Raw genomic sequence first — 23,668 nt, 5'->3', positions numbered from 1 at the left:
CACCACTCCTCCAGTGTGGTCGACACCCCTTCCGTGTTCTGTGCTATATTTGGATGTGAAATAATTAGAAATAGAACTTGGGAAGACAGTACATCAGTAGAAATATACCTGTGACTACATAATTATGTAGATGTGACAAATAATGTTTTCTTTGGCTAGAAAGTGACATTTATGACTGAAGCTATCATACAATCAGATTCAGAATAGTGATTGTAAGAGAGTGAATCAGTTAGAAAACAGATTTTTTTAAGTGCCTTTTTGCAAACACAGAGTGGTGCAATCTCTGTTCATTGTTGCAGTCATTTCCAGTGGTAGCCCATTTGTTTAGTCAGAATCGCAGTGTCAGAGCAAAAGACATCTTCCGTCAGTCGTGCAACGCATTATAACAAGGTTCTCACAACAGTTGATGTAAAACCATCCAAAATGTTTAGAAGACTTGCAGTACAGTTCAGGGTCAACACACTGAGGAAGACTCATGTACATGCATGACACAGACTGTTTTTACAAGGATGAGGAACAGTTGAGAATGTAGTTCACTGATGTCGCCCGAGGACCAGCTTGTGATCAACACATTTTTCTATTGCATAAGTGAGGAGCCGAAGAGTAAAATCACTTGATAATAATGGATACATGAAATATTGATTAATGTTCATTGCACAGGAGTTGCAAGCTACATGGAAAATTTGCAGATGGTATATAGTTTCTGAAATGTAATGTTATATGTGCTCAATTTTCAAATTTATTTTTTAATAGTATTATTATTATTTGTTTGTTTGTTTGTTTGTTTATTTATTTATTTATTTTGAGCAGGTTAAGGCATTTGTCTTACTTGTGGGACAAAGCATTGGAACAGCTAGACTCCTCGCAAAAGAAGCTGAAGAACATGCATGTAAGAATCTAGGCTTCTTGTCTAGTTTCCGTGAGTTCTTTTCTGGATCTTCTGCTACAGCAGACATTCCCCTGGATGAGAGGAGAAAGGTTGTTGCTTATTTGGACACAAGCTTACAGCTACTCTGCTCTACATTTGAGGTGAGAAATGTTAATTAGTAATTGTTTCCTTTCCAAAAGTAGGAGGAGTAAAGTTAGCTACTCTTTTTATAATTGTGTGTGTGTGTTTGTTTGTTTGTTTGTTTGTTTTCATTTCATAGCTCTGAGTAAGGACATTATCCAAAGCATGTACCTGCATACTACTCATTTTCTCAACTATATTGTGAGTGGTTTCCTTTACTCCATTCATTGTCTGTGTTACATCCAGGACGTTCTTGTATCTATCTTCTTTTTTTACATTCGATGTGTTTCACCTTCCTGTGTAATGCTTGATGATTTATGGAATTTAGGTAACAACTCATGAAATAGTTGAGACTCAGGTATTAACAGATACATAAACAGGACTGAAAACATTGCTACTTTTTGACCCTTACTATAGTCTCTCCCTCCCTCCCTCCCTCCCTCCCTCCCTCCCTCCCTCCCTCCCTCCCTCCCTCCCTCCCTCTCTCTCTCCCTCTCTCTCTCTCTCTCTCTCTCTCTCTCTCTCTCTCTCTCTCTCTCTCTCTCTCTCTCTCTCTCACACACACACACACACACACACACACGCACACACACACACACACACACACACACACCTGTATGACTACTTTACCCCAAATGACTACATTGAGCTAGCACTGCAGGTCATCTGGACTGAGGGATTGTGTCAGGAGGAATGGGCAAGGGGAGAAAGAAGGCAGGGAATGGAGAGAGTGTTGGGGAAGGGTGGGTCATAGTTTGGAGGGAGAAGCAATAGGTGCATCCTGTAGCTGGTGCACTTGTACTGGCCACAGGCAAGGGGGTTGTGTGCAGTGCAGCTTGATGAGGAATGGATTGGGGAACAGATGCGAGGGAGACTGGAGAGGAGATGTGGTGGGTGCAGGATGAGTGAAATCATGGTCATAGTGCAAGGGTGGAGAGGGTTGAGGGGCAGGGACTAGTGGGGGTTGCAGATTGCGGCCAGGAGGGTTATGGGATTGAAGGATGTGTTGCAAGAACAACTCCCATCTACATAATTCAGAGAAGCAGTGTGTCAAAGGGTTTTAGAGCAGGTCAAGCAAAAGAATGGGCTAGGATGTTGTGTAGATTGGGTGACCCCAGAATACCACTTTTGCAGCTGGTTCTCATGGGTGGTCAGAGGGTTAGCGGCATGTGTGTATGACACAGAAAAACTCTCTGTGTACTAAGTTTTGGGGTAATCGCTGTCTGTGAAGGCTTTAATAAGACCTGCATCAAATGGTGCAAGGGGCTACTTGTCACTACAGATGTCCACTCAACGATTGCCAGCTGACGGGGGAGAGACGTTTCAGTGTGGAAGGGATGGCAGCTAGCAAAATGTGGACTCTGTTGATAATTAGTGGTCAGTTGATAATTAGTGGTCTTAATATGGACAAAGATTTGGATGGACCCATCAGAGAGCCAGAGGACAATGTCCAGCAAGATGTGCACCAGTCTGAGAAGGAAGCAGGTGGGAGAGAGGCTGTAGAGGAATAAGTATAGTGTGTCTTGCCCTTGCACCCATATCGTGCAATATTATCACTGAACCTGAACCAAACAGGGGGCTTGGGTTTTTAGAAGAGTTTTCTCTACAAACAGATGCCCATGCCCGTACTGCAAATTTGTAATTTATATTCCATCAAGCCCTTTCCCATTTCCACATTAATATTAGGTATTTTCAGTCTGCTTAAGAGTTTACTGTATGAAGACGGGACATCGTAACTAATTGTATACAATGCATTGGTGAAGTGTAATTATAGGTGAAATTTTCTATATAGTTTAATGGTTAAGTCCTGAGTAACACATGCTAGATGGTTGTTGGGTATAACCTATCGTTACTGAAGATAATCATATTATTCTTGATACCTCTTTTTTTCTACAGATTCCAAGGCCAGATGTCCCAGATGTCAGCACAGTTACCCCAATATCGCCAATTATAACTCCTCAGGTAAATCCATTTAATTATATTTTAATTTTTTGAATGTTACTGTTTATTTCCAGAATCTGTCTGTTCGTATGAATGCACTTAAATTAATAAATTGTATTTTACAACAACTAAGTTAAAAAAAGTAGTATATTAAAACTGACTTTTTATTTAATTTGTAAAAATATTTTTCTTCTGTAAATGGACAATAAGGTTCCTCTGTTTTCCTTACATTGCCAAATGCATAAAGATCTCATAAAGATCAAAAGTGCGGCTAAGTGAAAATTCCACTAAACTTACTACAATATGTTTTAAACAATTACCTATTATTGTTAAGTACAACTGAATTACCTGCCTCACTCCCTTGTCCACAAACTTTCGTGTCTCAGCTCCTTATTTGATACAAAACTGTGAGAAAGGTGTGAAAATCCCTCATCTATTACTGCCTCTTACTAACTTAAGACAATTCAATTTTTGTCTGCAAGGATAGTTGATAGCCTGAGATAATTCAGCCATTCTTAACAACCATGAACAATCCACCGATCTCAAAGACTGTAGGCACTGTTTGTTGTCTGTTGACAGTGTCACGATCCTTGGACTGCTCATGCACCATGTGGGAATCTAGGTGTCATGGGGTTGGTATTGTCCATACTCAGCCTCTAGGCTTGACATCTCTTTGAAAGTGACAGTGTTATCACCTTGCCTCTTTCTTAGTCAGTCAGGACGAAAGTGGCTTACCATGTGGTGAAACATTTGAAAGTTCAAAACAATAATAAATCCTTACCACTGAAGAAACTGCAAAAAGGTGGCAATTTAAGGAGATGGGACCTGGATAAACTGACTAAACCAGAGGTTGTACAGAGTTTCAGGGAGAGCATGGAGGAAAGAAATACAGTAGAAGAAGAATGGGTAGCTTTGAGGGATGAAGTAGTGAAGGCAGCAGAGGATCAAGTAGGCAAAAAGACGAGGGCTAGTAGATATCCTTGGGTAACAGAAAAAATATTGAATTTAATTGATGAAAGGAGAAAATATAAAAATGCAGTAAATGAAGCAGGCAAAAAGAAATACAAACGTCTTAAAAATGAGATTGCCAGGAAATGCAAAATGGCTAAGGAGAGATGGCTAGAGGACAAATGTAATGATGTAGAGGCTTACCTCACTAGGGGTAAGATAGATACTGCCTACAGGAAAATTAAAGAGACCTTTGGAGAAAAGAGAACCACTTGTATTAATATCAAGAGCTTTGATGGAAACCCAGTTCTAAGCAAAGAAGGGAAAGCAGAAAGGTGGAAGGAGTATATAGAGGGTCTATACAAGGGTGATGTACTTGAGGACAATATTATGGAAATGGAAGAGGATGTAGATGAAGATGAAATGGGAGATATGATACTGCATGAAGAATTTGACAGAGCACTGAAAGACCTAAGTTGAAACAAGGCCCTGGGAGTAGACAACATTCCATTAGAACTACTGACAGCCTTGGGAGAGCCAGTCCTGACAAAACTCTACCATCTGGCGAGCAAGATGTATGAGTCAGGTGAAATACCCTCAGACTTCAAGAAGAATATAATAATTCCAGTCCCAAAGAAAGCAGGTGTTGACAGATGTGAAAATTACCGAACTATCAACTTAATAAGCCGTGGCTGCAAAATACTAACACGAATTCTTTCCAGACAAATGGAAAAACAGATAGAAGCTGACCTTGGGGAAGATCAGTTGGATTCTGTAGAAATATTGGAACACATGAGGCAATACTGACCCTACGACTTATCTTAGAAGAAAGATTAAGGAAAGGCAAACCTACGTTTCTAGCTTTTGCAGACTTACAGAAAGATTTTGACAATGTTGACTGGAATACTCTCTTTCAAATTCTGAAGGTGGCAGGGGTAAAATACAGGGAGCGAAAGGCTATTTACAATTTGTACAGAAACCAGATGGCAGTTGTAAGAGTCGAGGGACATGAAAGAGAAGCAGTGGTAGGGAAGGGAGTGAGACAGGGTTGTAGTCTCTCCCCGATGTTATTCAATCTGTATATTGAGCAAGCAAAGTTGAAGGGAATGGACAGTGTCTTGAAAGGAGGATATAAGATGAACATCAACAAAAGCAAAAAGGAATATTGGAATGTAGTCGAGTTAACTCGGGTGATGCTGAGGGAATTAGATTAGGAAACGAGACAGTTAAAGTAGCAAAAGAGTTTTGCTATTTGGGGAGCAAAATAACTGATGATGGTCGAAGTAGAGAGGATATAAAATGTAGACTGGCAATGGCAAGGAAAGCTTTTCTGAGGAAGGGAAATTTGTTAATATTGAGTATAGATTTAAGTGTCAGAATGTCGTTTCATAAAGTATTTGTATGGAGTGTAGCCAAGTATGGAAGTGAAACGTGGATGATAAGTAGTTTGGACAAGAAGAGAATTTAAGCTTTTGAAACGTGGTGCTATAGATGAATGCTGAAGATTAGATGGGTAGATCACGTTACGAATGAGGAGGTATTGAATAGAATTGGGGAGAAGAGGAGTTTGTGGCACAACTTGACTAGAAGAAGGGATCGGTTGGTAGGACATGTTCTGAGGCATCAAGGGATCACCAATTTAGTACTGGAGGGCAGCATGGAGGATAAAAATCGTAGAGGGAGACCAAGAGATGAATACACTAAGCAGATTCAGAAGGATGTAGGCTGCAGTAGATACTGGGAGATGTTGCAGCTTGCGCAGGATAGAGTAGCATGGAGAACTGCATCAAACCAGTCTCAGGACTGAAGACCATAACAACAACAACAGCAACCACTACAATGAATCAGAGTTCCCAAAGCTCTTATTCTTTCCCTTTTCCAATTACATCTCAGATACAAATTTTGTTTATTTTACATTATCATTCATACTGAAGCAGTGGCATGCCTTGTTTCCTTACAACATATGCCTTAAAATGAACAGTCCTGCTGAAATGCAACTAGTCTTACAGAAAACTCATATTATATACCACTCTAAGATGTGAAACCAAACATTTACATCAGTGTGATATAACTCACACTCATTGATGACAACAATATTAGAAAGAGGCAGTTTACTTTTCTAATAGAATATGTACATGACAAAAGCATGTACAAGGGGGGACCCAAAAGAAACTGGACTCCGAGGGTGCTGCCACTCGTAGGCGTAGTGCAGGGTTCTCACGCTGGATGGTATTAGTAGAGACCTTCATGAAACAGCTGTGCAGACGGCGTCAGTGTAGAGTTGAACGTGCAAGTGTGGTAGTGTGTTTCTCTGACTGTTGGTGGGTTACCTTTGTGAAGTCGTTATGGCAACTTTAAAAGGACAAAGAGTGTGTGTGAAATTTTGTTTCCTGCTTAAAAAAACTGCAACAGAGACACACCAAATGCTTCAGGGAGCTTTCCAGGAGGACGCTATGAGCCGCACACAGGTTTTTGAGTGGTTTGGGCGCTTTAAGCATGGTGAGATGTGTGGTGAAATATGTGTTGAAGACCAAGCTCGTTCTGGACGCCCTTCAACATCGCGAAATGAGAACATTGAAAAGGTCCACCAAAAGATCAACAAGGATCGTCGCCAAATGATCGACCAAATTTCAGCAGAGACAGGAATCAGTTGGAGCTTGTGCCAGCGGATTTTGAGTGAGGATTTGCACATGAGACATGTTGCTGCCAAATTTGTTCCGTGCCTTCTCACAGAGGAGCAAAAAACCATCCGCATGAATGTGTGTCATGACTTGAAAACAGAGATTGCATGTGATCCAAACTTCTTGAACAAAGTCATTACAGGGGATGAGAATAGGTGTTACGGGTGTGACCCAGAAACCAAGCAAGCGTCAAGCCAGTGGAGGACTCCCAACTCTCCCAGACTAAAAAAAGCAGGGCAAGTGAGGTCAAATGTGAAGAAAATGATCATTGTCTTTTTTGATGTTCGTGGAATTGTGCATCGGGAATTCGTACCCCCTGGCCAGACTGTTAACCAGCGCTTTTACTTGGATGTTTTAAGGCGTCTGCGAGAGAATGTGAGGAGGAAACGCCCGGAACTTTGGCGATCAGGTGACTGGTTTCAGCATCACGACAACGCTCCAGCACACGCGGCCTTACGAGTGACCCACTATTTGGTATCTCAGAATCTCAGAAGTGGTATGTCATTCCCCATGCTCCGTATTCGCCAGACCTAGCGCCCCCGTGCGACATTTTCCTATTTCCATGAATGGGAGGGGGGGGGGGGGACCCACCACCACCACCACCACCACCACCACCACTAAAAGGGGAGCATTATGGAGGCGGTAAAAACAGCTTGAAGAGTTCCAAACATGCTTCCAACAGTGGGAAAAGAGACTTGACAAGTGCATCACATGTAATGGAGAGTATTTTGAAGGTGACTGAAGTAATTTTGTAAAAAGGTTCATCAATAAATTTTTTATGACAACAATCCCATTTCTTTTGGGTCCCCCCTCGTATAATTTGTTTCAAAATTTTACATTGAGTGTAAACTATTGGAAGATAAGTATAAAGTGCTTGAAACTAGTTATGATTTAGAGGAGTAATAAACTTGCAGTGACAACTGAAAATTCCTGCTTATCGCGGACAGTTACCTTAACAATTAGGCTATCTGAGTGCACCTCCAGGCCAGACTCGGACTTCCTGATGTGTGTACTTACAATTTCTGAACAATGTTAGTAGAGGATCTCTCTTGGCATATATGAGAATAGCACCACTGGGGGAATGAAGTTGGTGGAGGACTGTGGCTTACCCATCGAAGAGGAATATTCGTGAAATGAATTAAATGCACTGAAATTAATTTGGTCAGTGAGAATGGACTCATTGAAGATGCAGTAACATGAAATTTTCAATTGCAACTTCACACCATCACTTCACACCTTTGCATCTTCGTTGATTATATACTCATTGATTTATTCACTTCATTCCAGTGCATTTAATTAATTTCTAAATAGAGCAGGACATCTGTTAGGTGTGTCACATGAGCTTCTGTAAGTGAAGTAAAGGAATAACCTATCTTGGAAAATAAGCAGGTCATAACAAACTGGTATCGACCATGTTCAAATAACCTTGGAGGAGAATAGGTGGTGGTTGCTATTGCAGTGCATAAGCACAGCTTGATAAACACCAGGCAGTCATTCTGAATATTCTACAGAAGGATTGGTAATATGGGTACCACTTGAGTTAACGTGTGTACAAGTGCACTTAGTTCAAAATCAGGTGCAATACAAGAATGTTGCAGTTCAGTCACTTTAGTAAATGTTAAAGTTGTACTATTTTGTAATTTTTACAGTACAAACTATTTAAGGTAGTAGACACTTGCTAGGAAGGAGCAGGTTTCAAAGCCTCATTCAACCAGTCTGATTTAGACATAAATTATCACAGCTTTGCTAAAATTGTTCATTTTACTAATGCTGCCACTCTGAATAATACTGAATGAACACAGGCAAATCTAGTACTAGTGATTGTAATGTTTTGTGTTAAGGATTTTTTTATTCAGGGATACATAGTATCTGCACTTACTGTGAGACCAGGGTTGCCACAGGTTCTTGAATTCAGGGAATATCATGGACTTTCAAACATGTCAGGGAAATTAAAACACTGAAAAAATCTCGTCTGCAGCTCAGTGATAATCTTTATGGTGAATTGGCACCGATCATCATTGCTATTGATTCTCAGAGTGTTTGCACAAGTTATCTGTTGCATGGATTGATCAATGGGGTCCCATTTCATCAACATGCTATCTGTGACTCCTGAATAGCTGGCCACACTAGTGAATTTCTGCAACAGGCCAAAACTGCAGACCATTTCTGCAGGTATCTCTAATGGATCGGGCCTGCCAATCTGAAGCCCTTCCTTTCCCATTAATGTGCATGTCTTGCCCATCAGATCTGGTCTCATCAACCTGTCCACACGCCGGGTCTGTTTGTGTGTGGCATAATGCAGTGGAGTTTTGTGTGTTATCCATGGGCAGGTGAATACAGGACTGCCACAGGCTATAAATACAAAATCTAAAGGCGGGTCCACACTGAGCGTGCCGTGCTGCGCAAAACGGCTCTGCGCGCTCAGTGTGGATGGCAAACCGCGCTGCGCCGTGCCGTGCCGCGCCGTTTTCCGGCTGTTGTCAGTACATCAAAGGAAGTGGCGTGTTTGCGCGCGTTCAGTTTAGACGGCTCCTGGCTCGCTCCATCTTCAGACCATGTGTGCGCTTCAACTGGAACACAGTGCGCGCCTCGGAGCGGCGCGGATAGCGCACTCCTCTCTGTTACAGCTGTGCGCGGGGTGCAGCAGCATGGCGCGGCGTACTCAATGTGGACCCGCCTTAAGAGGGGTAATGCAGGGGTAGGTTAAATAATGAATAAAAAAAATAGGGGCGCAGATAAGCTACTATGAACAGCATAATGAATGCATTATTGTAACCAAGACAGACACAAAGCCCATACCTACCACTGTAGTACAAGTTTACATGCCAACTAGCTCCGCAGATGATGAAGAGATTGAAGAAATGTATAATGCGATAAAAGAAATTACTCAGATAGTTAAGGGAGACAAGAATTTAATAGTCGTGGGGAACTGGAATTAGATAGTAGGGAATGAAAGAGAAGGAAAAGTTGTAGGTGAATATGGTCTGGGCGTAGGAATTAAAGAGGAAGCCGCCGGTAGAATTTTGCGCAGAGCATAACTTAATCATGGCTAACACTTGGTTTACCGAGCGAGGTGGCGCAGTGGTTAGCACACTGGACTCGCATTCGGGAGGACAACGGTTCAATCCCACGTCTGGCCATCCTGATTTAGGTTTTCTGTGATTTCCCTAAATTGCTCCTGGCAAATGCTGGGATGGTTCCTTTGAAAGGGCACTGCCGGCTTCCTTCCCCGTCCTTCCCTAATCCGATGAGACCGATGACCTCGCAGTTTGGTCTCTTCCCCCAAACAACCCAACCCAACACTTAGTTTTAGAATCTTGAAAGAAGGTTGTAGTGGAAGAGGCCTGGAAACACTGGAAGATTTCAGATAGATTATATAATGGTAAGACAGAGATTTAGGAACCAGGTTTTAAATTGTAATACATTTCCAGGGACAGATGCTGACCCTGACCACTATTTATTAGTTATGAACTGTATATTAAAACTGAAGAAACTGCAAAAATGCGGGAATTTAAGGAGGTGAGACCTGTATAAACTGAAGGAACCAGAGGTTGTAGAGAGTTTCAGATAGAGAATTAGGGAACAGTTGACAAATGCAGGGGAAAGATATACAGTAGAAGAGTGGGTAGCTTTGAGAGATGAAATTGTGAAAGCAGCAGAGGATAAAGTAGCTAAAAAGACGAGGGCTAGTAGAAATCCTTGGGTAACGGAAGAAATATTGAATTTAATTGATGAAAGGAGAAAATGTAACAATGCAGGAAACAAAGCAGGGGAAAAGGAATACAAATGCCTCAGAAATGAAATTGATAGGAAGTGCAAGGATCGGTAGAGGACAAATGTACGGGTGTAGAGGCATATATCACTAGGGATAAGATAAATACTGCCTACAGGAAAACTAGAGAGACCTATGGAAAAAAAAAGAGAACCATCTGTATGAATATCAAGAGCTCGGAGGGAAACCAGTCCTAAGCAATGAAGGGAAAGCAGAAAGGTGAAAGGAGTATATAGAGGGTCTATACAGGGGCGATGTACTGAGGACAATATTATGGAAGTGGAAAAGGACATAATGAAGATGAAATGGGAGATATGATACTGCGCGAAGAATTTGACAGACCACTTAAAGACCTTAGTTAAAACAAGGCCCCGGGAGTAGACAACATTCCATCAGAACTACTGATGGCCTTGGGACAGCCATCCATGACGAGACTTTACCTATCTGGTGAGCAAGATGTATGGGACAAGCAAAATAGCCTCAGACTTAAAGAGGAATACAATAATTCCAATCCCAAAGAAAGCATGTGTCGACAGGTGTGAAAACAATGAACTATCAGTTAAATAAATCGTAGCTGCAAAATACTAATATACATTCTTTAGAGGTGAACGGAAAAATTGGTAGAAGCTGACCTTGGGGAAGATCAGCTTGGGTTCCATAGAAGTGCTGGAACATGCAAGGCAATACTGACACTAAGACTTATCTTAGAAGCTAGATTAAGGAAAGGCAAACCTACATTTCAAGCATTTCTAGAGAAAGCTTTTGACAGTATTGACTGAAATATTCTCTTTCAAATTGTGAAGGTGACAAGGGTTAAATATAGGGAGCGAAAGGCTATTTACAATTTTTACAGAAACCAGATGGGAGTTATCACGCGTCGATGGGCACGAAAGGGAAGTAGTGGTTGGTAAGGGAGTGAGACAGCCTATCCCTGATGTTATTCAATCTATACATCGAGCAAGCAGTAAAGGGGAAAAAAAGAAAAATTGGAGTAGAAATTAAAATCCACAGAGAAGAAATAAAAACGTTCAGGTTGGCCGATGACCTTGTAATTCTGTCACAGACAGCAAAGGCCCTGGAAGAGCAGTGGAAAGGAATAGACCGTGTGTTGAAAGGAGGATGTAAGATGAACATCAACAAAAGCAAAATGGGGATAATGGAATGTAGTCGAATTAAATCAGGTGATGCCGTGGGAATTAGATTAGGAAATGAGACGCTTAAAGTAGTACTGTAAATGAGTTTTGCTATTTGGGGAGCAAAATAACTCACGATGATCGAAGTATAGAGGATATAAAATGTAAACTGGCAATGGCAAGGAAAGTGTTTCTGAAGAAGAGAAGTTTGTTAACATCGAGTATAGATTCAAGTGTCAGGAAGTCATTTGTGAAAGTATTTATATGGAGTGTAGCCATGTGTGGAAGTGAAATGTGGACGATAAATAGTTTGGACAAGAAGAGAATAGAAGCTTTTGAGATGTGGTGCTACAGAAGAATGCTGAAGATTAGATGGGTAGATCACATAACTAATGAGGAGGTATTGAACAGAATTGGGGAGAAGAGGAGTTTGTGGCACAACTTGACTAGAAGAAGGGATCGGTTGGTAGGACATATTCTGAGGCATTAAGGGATCACCAATTTAGAATTGGAGGGAAGCTTGGAGAGCAAAAATCATAGAGTGAGACCAAGAGATGAATACACTAAACAGATTCAGAAGGATATAGGTTGGAGTAATTACTCGGAGGTGAAGAAGCTTGCACAGGTTAGAGTAGCATGGAGAGCTATGTCAAACCAGTCTCTGGACTGAAGATGACAACAACAACAACATCATCATCATCATCATCATCATCATCATCATCATCCATGGACCCGGTACTGTAATGTTCCTCTGTAGGCCAGAGGCCACAGGCGATGGATTTCAGAAATTGCAACTGTCTCACCACAAACACATCACAAAGTGTGTCGTTTTATAGAAATTTTATTTATTTTAGCACTTCAAAAGTAGCTTATATATTATAAAGTATGGATGACAAGAAGAAGAAAATTTTGGCAGTCGCTGATGGTTGATGGTTTGTACACTATGTGCTCAGATATTTCTTGAAAGAAAAGTCACATAATACCTGTAAAATAATACATGTAACACAGTTGGTAATAACCTACAGTAATGAACATAGTAGAATCAACATTTTATTGGCAGTCACCTATCTTGTTGGTTTACACAACTCTTCCCTACCTTATACACTTCATTCAAGAGGCCTATTTTTTTCTGAGGTTATTTCTGAAATCAGTTAAGTTATTTTAAATCTATTTTGCGACCCAAAGGAAATGCGTATTTTTGTTACCAAATGTGTTTTGTTTTATTAAAAAAAAAAGGTCAGTGGACTCAATAAAACCCACATTCCATTTGGCTTGCTTTCTCCATCTAAAAACAGTTCATTACAAAAAATGTTGATGTTAGTACTTCAGATTTTTGCTCACCTTTGGAAACACCATCTGCTTGCAAGTTTTATTTGGATATTTCTTTGTTCGGTACTATTATTTCTTGTATTGTAGCTGCGGAGGTGGATTGTCAACTTAAGTCTTTACTTACTCTTGAGATCTCAAAATTTGTCAGGGAAAAATGCTAAAACTTGTCTGGAAATCAGGGAAACATCAGGGAATTTCACTTGGGGATACTTGTGGCAAGTTGTGAGGCTTTATTTATTATTTTGGGATTGGAAGTATTGACAAAGTCAAGCTCAGTCCAAAGTAAAGGCTAAAACAAGACTTGCTGCACAGTCTATGTGAATTGCAACATGAACACTGGAAGCTACTACTCAGATTGTCAATTTGGTGGGGACATTCAAAGGACAATGGGACATTTCTGTGCTTCAGTAGGTCTTGATTTTATGCATGCTCTTGTTTTAACAGCGCTAGTGAAACACGTCAGCTTCTTATAGGAGATTGTTCACTCTCATACAGCATATCTAGCTGAAGAATTTTTGGGGGATTTTTGCAAACTGCTGATGAGAGAGCCTTCTGCAGACGAATAATATTTTACTTGGTGAGATAATTTGAGTCTCTGTGCATGTATGAAGTTAATACTTTGCTTTTCGTACTATAACTACCACCTTTCCTGCGGCTCCCACTTCCATATCCCTCCATGGTCCATATTTCGGGCAAGGCTTCGGCTGGACCTATCGCAAGGCCCAAAAGGTTCCGTTCCACCTGAGGCCCTTTGCCGGCAATTTCTTTCTCTTCTTGGCAAGTTCCAGTGCTCAGAAATAGTCGACACCAATGGATCAGTGGCTGACAGTCTTGTTGGCTTTGCTTATGCTCACGTTGGATATACTGAACAGCGTTCCTTGCCGGATGGCTGCAGTGTTTTCACTGCAGAGTTGGTAGCCATCTGTCACACCTTTGAGCACTGGTGTGTCCTTCATCTATAATGACTCCTTAAGCAACCTTCAAGCTCTTGACCAGTGCTTCCCTTGATATCATTTGGTAATGACTATCCAGGAGTCTCTTTATGCCATAGAACAGTGGACGTTCAGTGACCTTCATTTGGGCCCCAGGACATATCAGGATACCAGGCAATGAACTTGCTGACAGCCTGGCCAAACAGGCTACTGGTAAACCAACTCTGGAAATTTCTCTGATCGGTCTTCCACCGCAAAGTTTTCACGTTCTGGGATACTGAATGACATACCTTCAGAACCCCAAACAAACTCCGTGTTATCAAGGAGACAACGAATGTATGGCGGTCATCCATGCGAGCCACTCGCAGGGACTCTGTTGTCCTTTACCAGCTCTGCATCGGCCATTCGTGGAGAACACATGGGTCACCTCCTCCATCATGAGAACCCACCTCAGTGTCGCTGTGGCTCCCATATAACTGTCATCCACCTCTTGTTGGACTGTCTTATTTTAGCTATTCTGTGGCGGACTTTCAGCCTTCCCAGCACTATACCTACAATGTTGGGCGAAAAAGCCTAAATGGCCAATTTAGTTTTTTGTTTCATTTGCGAGGGTTTTTTTATCATACCATCGAAGCTTGGGCACCTGGCCTTCTCTCCCAGGCCTCCATCCTCCCTCCCTTTTACATCTTCGTTGCTCTTACTTTGCATTTTGTTTGCCTTGTTGTTTGTCTTTTCCCTATGTATGTTCTGCTCACCTTGTCATTTAAGCTGGCGATTTTAGTGTGTTGCAGAGTGGCTGGCTCATCTTTTTTTTATCGTTGTGATCAGCGAACTCAGGCCGTCTGCTATGTTATTTTACTGCCTCCTGCTACCTTTCCTTTTAGTGTGTATCTCCCCCTTTGGTTCACTTTTTTTATTCTCTCTTTCGATATGGTTCCCAATTTACTTCCCCCAATTCATTTGTTTTTAATTGTTTTACTTTGAGACTGGTTTGCTTGAGGAAAAAGGGACTGATGACTCTGTAGTTTGGTCCCTTTATACCCCAAAACAACCAACCAAGCAATCATACTATAAAAGATCAAACTTACAATACCAGTGTTTTAGTATATACTTATTGCATTAGAGGATTAACAAGCACCCCACAAACTGCAATTTGGAAAATTTTTGCACCTTTGAATTCTAGCTCTTTATCTGTTGGGATAGATGCCAGATAGATGCCACAGATCACCATCTGTCCTACTTTACAGCAGACAAGTCTCTGAACCCCACGTTCTTGAAGGGTTGTAGACATCCAACTATTTAGTGCCTAGTGGTAGCTTCACTGCCTCCTACCTCTTTTCGTAAATGCTCACAATAGTAGCAATCAAACAGCTTTGTCATTTTTGAGATACTTCTTCATATGCTCTGCGTAATATTAAACTGTCCTTCGTCAAAGTCACTTATTGCAATGGATTTCCACATTTGCAGCCCATATGTTCGTTAGGATGATCCTCCATTGACATACTTTTGTTACCACTTCACATGCCCGCAGCGCCACCAGGCGGCGCCAGACATCACAGTGGGCAGTGGTCATAATGTTTTGGCTTATTACTGTATACTGACTGGAGAGGTGGGAGCTGTACTTTATAATCAACCACCAAAAAAAATTTGCTAATTATTGTTGACTGTTGAAAAAGCTACTTCCTAAAGAGGTAATGCTGTGTGATCCAAAACCAGAAAATATGTTTTGATGCTATTATTTATTGAGTAAGACTTAAATTTTTGGATTGAGTGTAATCGACAAAGTGAAACAGTTGTTGAATCTGGTCGAAGAGTGGATTAAAAACAATGAATGTTTTTTAAAATTTTAAAATATTAAGTTCACAACTAGATTACAGTATTTACAAAAGGTGAGCATGAAGTAACCTCACCTCCACTGTTGGCATTGCCAGGGTTAACAAAAATTTGTTTACATTTTTGTGTACAGCAATGCATAGTGCTATGGTGTTCTTGACTACACTTGTGAAAGCAACATTTTTTTACAGGATCCCCTTGTCAGTTCTTCCATCCGTGACTGGAGACAGAGGCGCTTAATAGAGTACCATGGAGATCCAGAACTGCAGCCAATAAGATCATCAGAAATTGCCTTTCTTGTGAAGATTGGCTACCAAATTTCTTCAAAGCTTAATGAAATGGTAATCACAAGTATTTTTGTATGCTACCTGTGATTCCATGTGTATAATGACTCTCTAGTCATATGACGACTAATCACAGTTTTCTTATTGGTAGGACAAGCTGCGTTTAGAGACATGAAATTTTTGTTTATTTATTTGCTGATTTAGGTATTATTTTGTGCCGGTGTTATTTCCTTACAGCTTATTTCTAAACTATGCTGCCCTTATTGTTCAGTGTTATGATGAAAATAGAATTATACCTATTAGTTACATTATTAATGATCAGCGTTGTTCTTATTACAACACTATCATCTGCCCCATAGTACTGTACGGTTCAGAAAGCTGGACGCTTAAAAAAAAATGAAAGAGAAAAACTGAATGTTTTCGAAAGAAAAGTAATGAGAAAAATCTGGGGACCTGTGTTGGAGAATGGCGTATTGAGAAGTCAAAATCAGTTAATGAAGCAGCCACCATCATCCAGAAATTAAGAAGTAGGAGACTGCAGTGGGCTGGACATGTGGCCTAGAATGGAAACCAACAGAATCACCAAGAAAGCATTTGAAGGAACTCTGCAGACAACAAGACCATTGGGCCGACCTCGTACAAAGTGGAAAGATGACATAGAGAAGGACATCGCAGCATTAGAAATTTCCACAGGGTGGAAGCAGATCGTTGATGCAGCGCGTGGTCTACAGGGCCTGTGATCACTGAGGAGAGAGAGAGAGAGAGAGAGAGAGAGTTGTTGTTATGATTGAAATAGCACATCTAATTTATTTCCGTTGTTGAAAAAGAAACCTCTATGTTAAATCTATTAAATCAAATCAATTAAAGAACAAAGAACTCTGCAACCAAACAACATTGAAAGTTTTATAATCATAACTCTTGAAGTTATCTGTTCAGACATTAAGCCACAAAAGCTTCAATACTTCACTATAATTTTAGAACTGCCACTCTGAATCTGTATTTGAACATAGGGGCCAAATTGCCCTCAGCACATCACATTTTTTAATACTTTTGCACAACAAACCGTAGCAAAAATGGCGTGTTTTGGAGAGATCCTTAATGTGGTGCACCAGTTGAACTCTGTATTTCAGAACACCAAATAGGCATTTTAGCATAACAAACACTGCTTCATTGACTTGTATCAGCCAGTCACAATACAGAACACATGACGTCACAGAGACATGTGTCTTGTGGTACAACAGTACAATGAAAATGTTTGCAACAATATGTACTCAGTATTATTTTTACTATTGTGCAAAATGAAGTTGTGATAGCAGCGTGCTCTGCAGTGTAATTAGAGGTCTGATTGCCTGATAGATGCAAGTTAACCAGACTCCATTTTGTCTCAAGTGTTTTTAAAGCTAAATTGCTGTGTTTGTTGTTTTTCATGTTTATACTGCGTACTATGAAACTGTGCCGTTCAATTGCTGCACCGCATTAGAGGTGTCTCCAAAATATGAATTTGTTGTACAAAAGGGTAGAGAAATTTGATGTTGGCAGATAAAACTGTTATTGGCTGATGTCATATCAAGGCATTAGTTCCTTAGGCTGGAAATAAATGGTCATTTTAAACTTACATGCATACGTCAACCTTGAAAAAAAAATTAAGGACACAATTTCAACTTTAAACAAATAGCAGTTGCCAATATTAGTAACCCATTGCCTTCATGTTTACAACATTTCTAAACGGGAATGGTGAAAATACCAAATTTCACAACTTGTAAAATCTGGCAGAGTCACATTATATTCGTAAATCACTGATTTCCTGTTATTTGTCGCATTATTGTTTACATGAAATTTTTCTACTCCTAGCAATATTTTGTATTCCTCCTATTTGAAGGCAACTAAGAGAGGGTAGCTACAACCAATTTTCTGTGTCTAAAATTGAAGCTGAACCAAATGAAATACATTGAAAATTGTAGAACTTTTTTCGCAATTTGAGAATAAATCATCATTAAACAGGAATGGTATGAAAAGCTTAGGAAAGCATAATCTGATCTAGACGGTTATTACCTCTAAGAGCTCAGAATTTCTTGTGGACTTTTAGCTACAAATTTTCCTTATGTAATAAAAAATACAAACAACCAAGTTTCAACAGCATCATGTCTTTGTTTGGCATTGTGCCAAAGTTTGCACTGTCAAATTGTAGGTGATTTCAGAAGTGTGTACAGTAATTAGCTAAGTGGTACCATTGATGCAGGTAAGATCATCACTGATAACTGTTGTCTTTCAGAGGGAGAAGACTTTCTCATTGTCATCATGGATTAAGTAATAGTATTAAAATGCTTTAGCAGGACGGTTCGAAAGGAAAAATTATGGATTAGGTTACTAAAGATAGCCTGCCTGAAATACACTGAAGTGCCTAATAAATCAAATTAGGTTTGTTATTCAGATCTGTTGTCAATGTTCTTCATCAGCAGATTGAAGAAAAGGAGGAATACTTTCTGTATACTATGAGTCTGTTACACAGATATAATTACAGCAGTTATCGTCACTTTTTAGTATGAAATTTCCTGAAAATGAAGAAAAATAAGTCTGATAAAAAAAATAATTCCAGCAAGATACGATCATTGTAAATCTGTTGTTTCACTACACGTTTCAGCATTTTGATAAAAAGAGTGACCTAGGTACAGACAGAATTGGGAGCTTTAATTTAATTCTTTCAAGATGTTGAAGTTGTTAATATTCAGTCTTTACACTGATTATTGTTTTAATTGTTAATTTTACCTGTTTCATATGCTGAAGAGCAGACTTTGCTTTGGAAAATGTGAATCAATATGGGAGCTACTAGCAGATATCGGTTACCGTATTTAGTAAATACACACCAAAAAAAGTTTTGCATCACCCCATTTCATAGAACTCTTGAAGATAGACGTTGACTGTGGATATTGTATCACAGGCACAGTCCCTTTGACTGTTCAGAGATGTCGCTGAACCCACCCAAAGATGTAAACAACTATGCATGATCAGCGCCTATTAGAAGGAGGGGGCCCGACAGCTGATCAGTTCCAGTCATTCCACCAGGAAGGAGGTACACGGCTCATGTTCTCTGTAGTTCAACCCTGCCTAGATGGTCAATACCGCAGTCTGATCGCGTTCACATTGTTCCTTTGTGCCAGGAGGGGCTCTCAACAAAGGAAGTGTCCAGATGTCTCGGAGTGAACCAGAGTGATGTTGTTTGGACATGGAGGAGATACAGAGAGATAGGAACTGTCGATGACATGCCTCCCTCAAGCTGCCCAAGGGCCACAACTGCAGTGGATGACTGCTGCCTACGGATTATGGCTCGGATTAACCCCAACAGCATGTTGACATGTTGATTAATGCTTTTCGTGCAGCCACAGGACGTCATGTTACGACTCAAACTGTGCGCAGTAGGCTTCATGATGTGCTATTTCACTCCCAAAGTCCATGGCGAGGTCCATCTTGGCAACCACAACACCATGCAGTGTGGTACAGATGAGCCCAACAACATGTGAATGGACTGCTCAGGACTGGCATCATGTTCTCTTCATCGATGAGTGCATATGCCTTCAACCAGACGATCATCTGAGACGTGTTTGCAGGCAACCTGGTCAGGCTGAACGCCTTAGGCACACTGTCCAGCGAGTGCAGCAAGGTGGAGGTACCCTGATGTTTTGGAGTGGCATTATGTGGGGCGACATATGCTACTGGTGGTCATGGAAGGCGTCATAATGGCTGTACAATGCATGAATGCCATCCTCTGACCGATAGTGCAACCACATTGGCAGCATATTGGTGAGGCATTCATCTTCATAGACAACAATTTGTACCCCCATCGTGTACATCTTGTGAATGACTTCTTTTAGGATAATGACATCGCTCGACTAGAGTGGCCAGCAAGTTCTCCAGACATGAACCCTATCGATCACGCCCGGCATAGACTGAAAAGGACTATTTATTTACGACGTGACTCACCAACAACTCTGAGGGATCTATGCCGAATTACTGTTGAGGGGTGGGACAGTCTCGATCAACAGTGCCTTGATGAACTTGTGGATAGTATCCCACGACGAATACAGGCATACATCAATGCAAGAGGGCATGCTCTGGGTAGTAGAGGTACTGGTGTGTACAGCAATCTGGACCACCACCTCTGAAGGTTTCGCTGTATGGTGGTACAACATGCAATTTGTGGCTTTCCTGAGCAATAAAAAGGACTGAAATGATGTTTATGTTATCTATTCCAGTTTTCTGCACAGGTTCCGGGACCATGGTGATGCAAAACTTTTTTTGGTGTGTTGCTCTCATTTTGCAACTTGTGAAGACAGTCATGGTCTGATATGGTAACTTAACTGTCTGTAGTGCCCATACGTCATTACACTATCCATGTGGATATTTAACTGTCTTCCAGCAAACAAGCCCATTTTGTGACTCAAGATTTTTGGTGTTGAATATGAATATGGCCCTTCTGAATCTGTCAATTCCAATTGCAGTATCAGGAGGTTGTGGGTCAGGGAGGTGGGGAAAAAAGAAACAAAAAAAGGAGAGAAGTGAGGAATGACGCACAGATACGTTGGCAGAGGTCTGCAAATAATCAGGGTGGTAGATGAGAATGGGGATGAGATGGTAGGGCAGAGGGGGTAGAAATTGTTGGGTGGAGGATGTGGAGACAGTATGTTACTGCAGGTTGAGGCCGGGATAATCATGAGAGCAGAAAATGTGTTGTGAGTGTAACTCCCACCTGAGCAGTTCAGAAAAACTGATGGTGGAGGGAAGGATCCAGATGGCTTGGGTTGTGAAGCAGCCATTGAAATAAAGTTTGTTATGTTCAGCTGCATGTTGTGCCAAGGGTGGTCTACTTTGCTCTTGGCCACAATTTTGTGTCGGCTGTTTGGTGGGCAGTTGGTTGGTTGTCATACCAATATAAAAAAAAGCTGTGCAATGATTGCAGCAGAGCTAATAAATGACATGGGTGCTTTCACAGGTGCCCTGGCTGCTTGATGGGCTAAGATAAACCTGTGACAGGACTGGTATAGGAAATGCTGGGTGGGTGGATTGAGCAAGTTTTGCAACTGGACCTCCCACTGGGATATGATCACTGTGGCAAGGGGTTGGAATTTGGAGTGGCTTAGGGATTGACTAGGTTGTTGTAGAGGTTAGGTGGACAACAGAACACTACTTTAGGTGGGGTGGCAAGTATGTTGGGTAGGATGTCCCTCATTTCAGAGCATGATGGTTGGTAATCAAAGCTCTGCCAAAGGATGTGGTTCAGTTGTTCCAGTCTGGGGTAGTAGTGGGTGCTGAAGGGGATATTTCTTTGTGGCTGGTTTGTGGGGGTGATGCGAGGATTGGGGCTTGTGAGGGGAAATGGCATGGGAGATCTGTTTGTGGACTATCTCTAGGGGATAGTGTCTGTCAGTGAAGGTCTTCGTGAGATACTCAGCATACTGACCAAAGGAGTTTTTGTCACTGCACCACAGGTGGCCATGCTATATGTTAGGGATTTCTTGGTGTGAAAGGGGTGGCAGCTGCCAAAATGCAGGTGCTGTTAGTGGTTGGTTGGTTTAATGTGGACAGAGGTGCGGATGGAGCCATCAGAGAGGAGGTGGTTAACATCTAGGAAAATGGCACGCTGGATTGAGGAGGACCATGTAAAGCAGATGGAAGAGAAGGTGTTGAGGTTATGTAGGAATGAAGATAGGGTGTCTTGGTCCTGTGTCCAGATCTTGAAGATATCATCAATGAACCTGAAGCAGACTAGGGGTTTGGTGTTTTGGGAGGCTAGGAAGGCCTCCTCTAGATGACAGATGGCCCACAAAAAGATTGGCATAGGACGGTGCCATGCGAGTGCCCATGGCTGTGCTGTGGATTTGTTTATATACTCTCCCTTCACATGAGAAGTAATTGTGGGTTAGGATAAAGTTAATGAAGAGTATGAAGAATGAGGCAGTGTGTTAAGAGACTGAAGGACATTGATAAAGGTAGTGTTCAATAGCGGTTAGACCATGAGCGTGAGGGACGTTGGTGTATAGGAAGGTGGGTCAACAGTAACCAGTAGGGATCCGGAGGTAAAGGGATGGCGATTGTGGAGAGTTGGTGCAGGAAGTGGTTGGTGTCTGACATGGGAGGCTAGATTACAGGCAATCGGTTGGAGGTGTTGGTCAGTGAGTGCCGACATTCTTTCAGTAGGAGCACAGTAACCAGCCACATTGGGGCGTCCATTATTGTTGGGTTTGTTGATTTTGGGGAGCATGTAGAAGGTGGGTGTACAGGCTATCACAGTGTCAAGGAGGGGAGTTGATTCAGGGGAGATGTTCTGGGAAGGGCCTAATGCTTTAAGCTGAGTTTGGAGTTTGGGCGCTTATGATCCTAGTTGTGTTTTGCAAGCGAAAGCAAAACAAAACACAGCAGAGATTGGAGTTAGTGTTGTGCTTCTGGGATGGGATCACTCTGGCAAAATTTATAGGTGGAGGAGTCAGACAATTGGCAGAAGCCTTCTGCCAGGTAGTCACTGCGAGACAATTGGCGGAGGCCTTCTGCCAGTCAGTCACTGCGATTCTTAAAAACAGTGGTGGAACCTTTGTTTCAGGTAGGATGATTAGGTCAGGATTTGTTTTGAAGTTGTGTCTGGCTGTTCTTTCTTCTACTGTTAGGTTGGTGTTCTGAGAAAGAGACCTGGGGAAAGGTGGTGAGGCTAAGTTGGAGGTAAGGCGGCCAAGGATGGTTAGGTGCGAGGGGGAGATCATGGTGGCATGGTGGTACGAACTGGAAGAGGTAGGGTTCTGTGTTGGAATTAGGGCAGTTTTGGTTGGAGGGGTTGGTGGCAAAGAAGTGCTTCCATTGCAGGGATCGAGAGGAGGAGAGTAGTTCTTTGACAAGCCCACCGTGTTTAATTTTGTGTGTTGGGTCAAAGGTGAGGCCTTTGGATAAGACTGAAACATTTATGGAGCTGAGGGTTTTGGTGGAAAGGTTAACCACAGTGTTATGGGAATGTTTTGCCTGTGGATTTTGGTGGAGGGTTGATAGGGAGTTTTCGGCTATGTGACAATTTGAAAAGGTAAGCTAGGCAGGCTTTAGCTGCTATGAGGGGTGTATGAGGAGGAACACTGTAGGTCTGATAGGTTTGGGTAGTGGTGCCCCGAGACGGCAGTAGAATGTCAGTAGGTTGGATAATTTATGGAGGTGGTGTCAGGAATGCTCCTCCAGGTGCTGGTGAGCAAGGGATTCAACTTTAGAGATGTGATGTATAGAGTTGTAGAGTAGCAGTATCTTGCAGAGGGAGCAGAGGTGGTTCTGGGATGCCTGTGCCATGGAGATGTGTTCTTGCAGCACCAGATCTGCAAGGGTCAGGAACTGGCAGAATCTGGAAAGATGTAGATCTCCGTGAAAGGAGGGGTTGGATCCATAGAAAGGCCATTTGAGGTGATTCCATAGTTTAGGCAGCATTTGAGAAACAGGATGTGGGACTGGGTTTTGGCTAGGGAAAGGGATAATTTTCTAAACTGGTGCCGAAAGTTGGAGCAAGCGTCCATTGTGGCAGGAATGGTGCAAAGGAAAGGGGAATGACCCTAAAATGGGCAAAATGGGTGTTGATGCTTGTGAGAGGAGCGGGATAAGTAAAGACACACGGAAACAAGCACATAATGCACAAATATGTAAAAATATGTTAAAATACACAAAATATGTGAAACATAGTTAAGCTACCCACAAATACGTTAAAAATATAAAGAAACAGGGATGAAAAGAAATGATGAGGTATGGGAGAGTGAGTGTGAGTGAGTGTGTGTGTGTGTGTGTGTGTGT

The 23,668-nt window shown here is 41.6% G+C and overlaps 1 protein-coding gene across 1 annotated transcript in view; it reads left to right on the top strand.

The window, feature by feature from the left end:
- LOC124787095 (sphingomyelin phosphodiesterase 4) overlaps positions 1–23,668 on the top strand; it is a 205,221-nt gene that overhangs the window by 124,560 nt on the left and 56,993 nt on the right. Inside the window, exons 9-11 of the mRNA XM_047254312.1 lie at positions 811–1,029; positions 2,906–2,971; positions 15,770–15,919. Of these exons, the coding sequence (XP_047110268.1) occupies positions 811–1,029; positions 2,906–2,971; positions 15,770–15,919 (435 nt within the window). The remainder of the gene's footprint in view (positions 1–810; positions 1,030–2,905; positions 2,972–15,769; positions 15,920–23,668) is intronic.

This window comes from Schistocerca piceifrons, chromosome 1 (assembly GCF_021461385.2).
Source record: "Schistocerca piceifrons isolate TAMUIC-IGC-003096 chromosome 1, iqSchPice1.1, whole genome shotgun sequence".
NCBI lineage: Eukaryota > Metazoa > Arthropoda > Insecta > Orthoptera > Acrididae > Schistocerca > Schistocerca piceifrons.
This window is presented reverse-complemented; position numbering and strand designations above follow the sequence as displayed.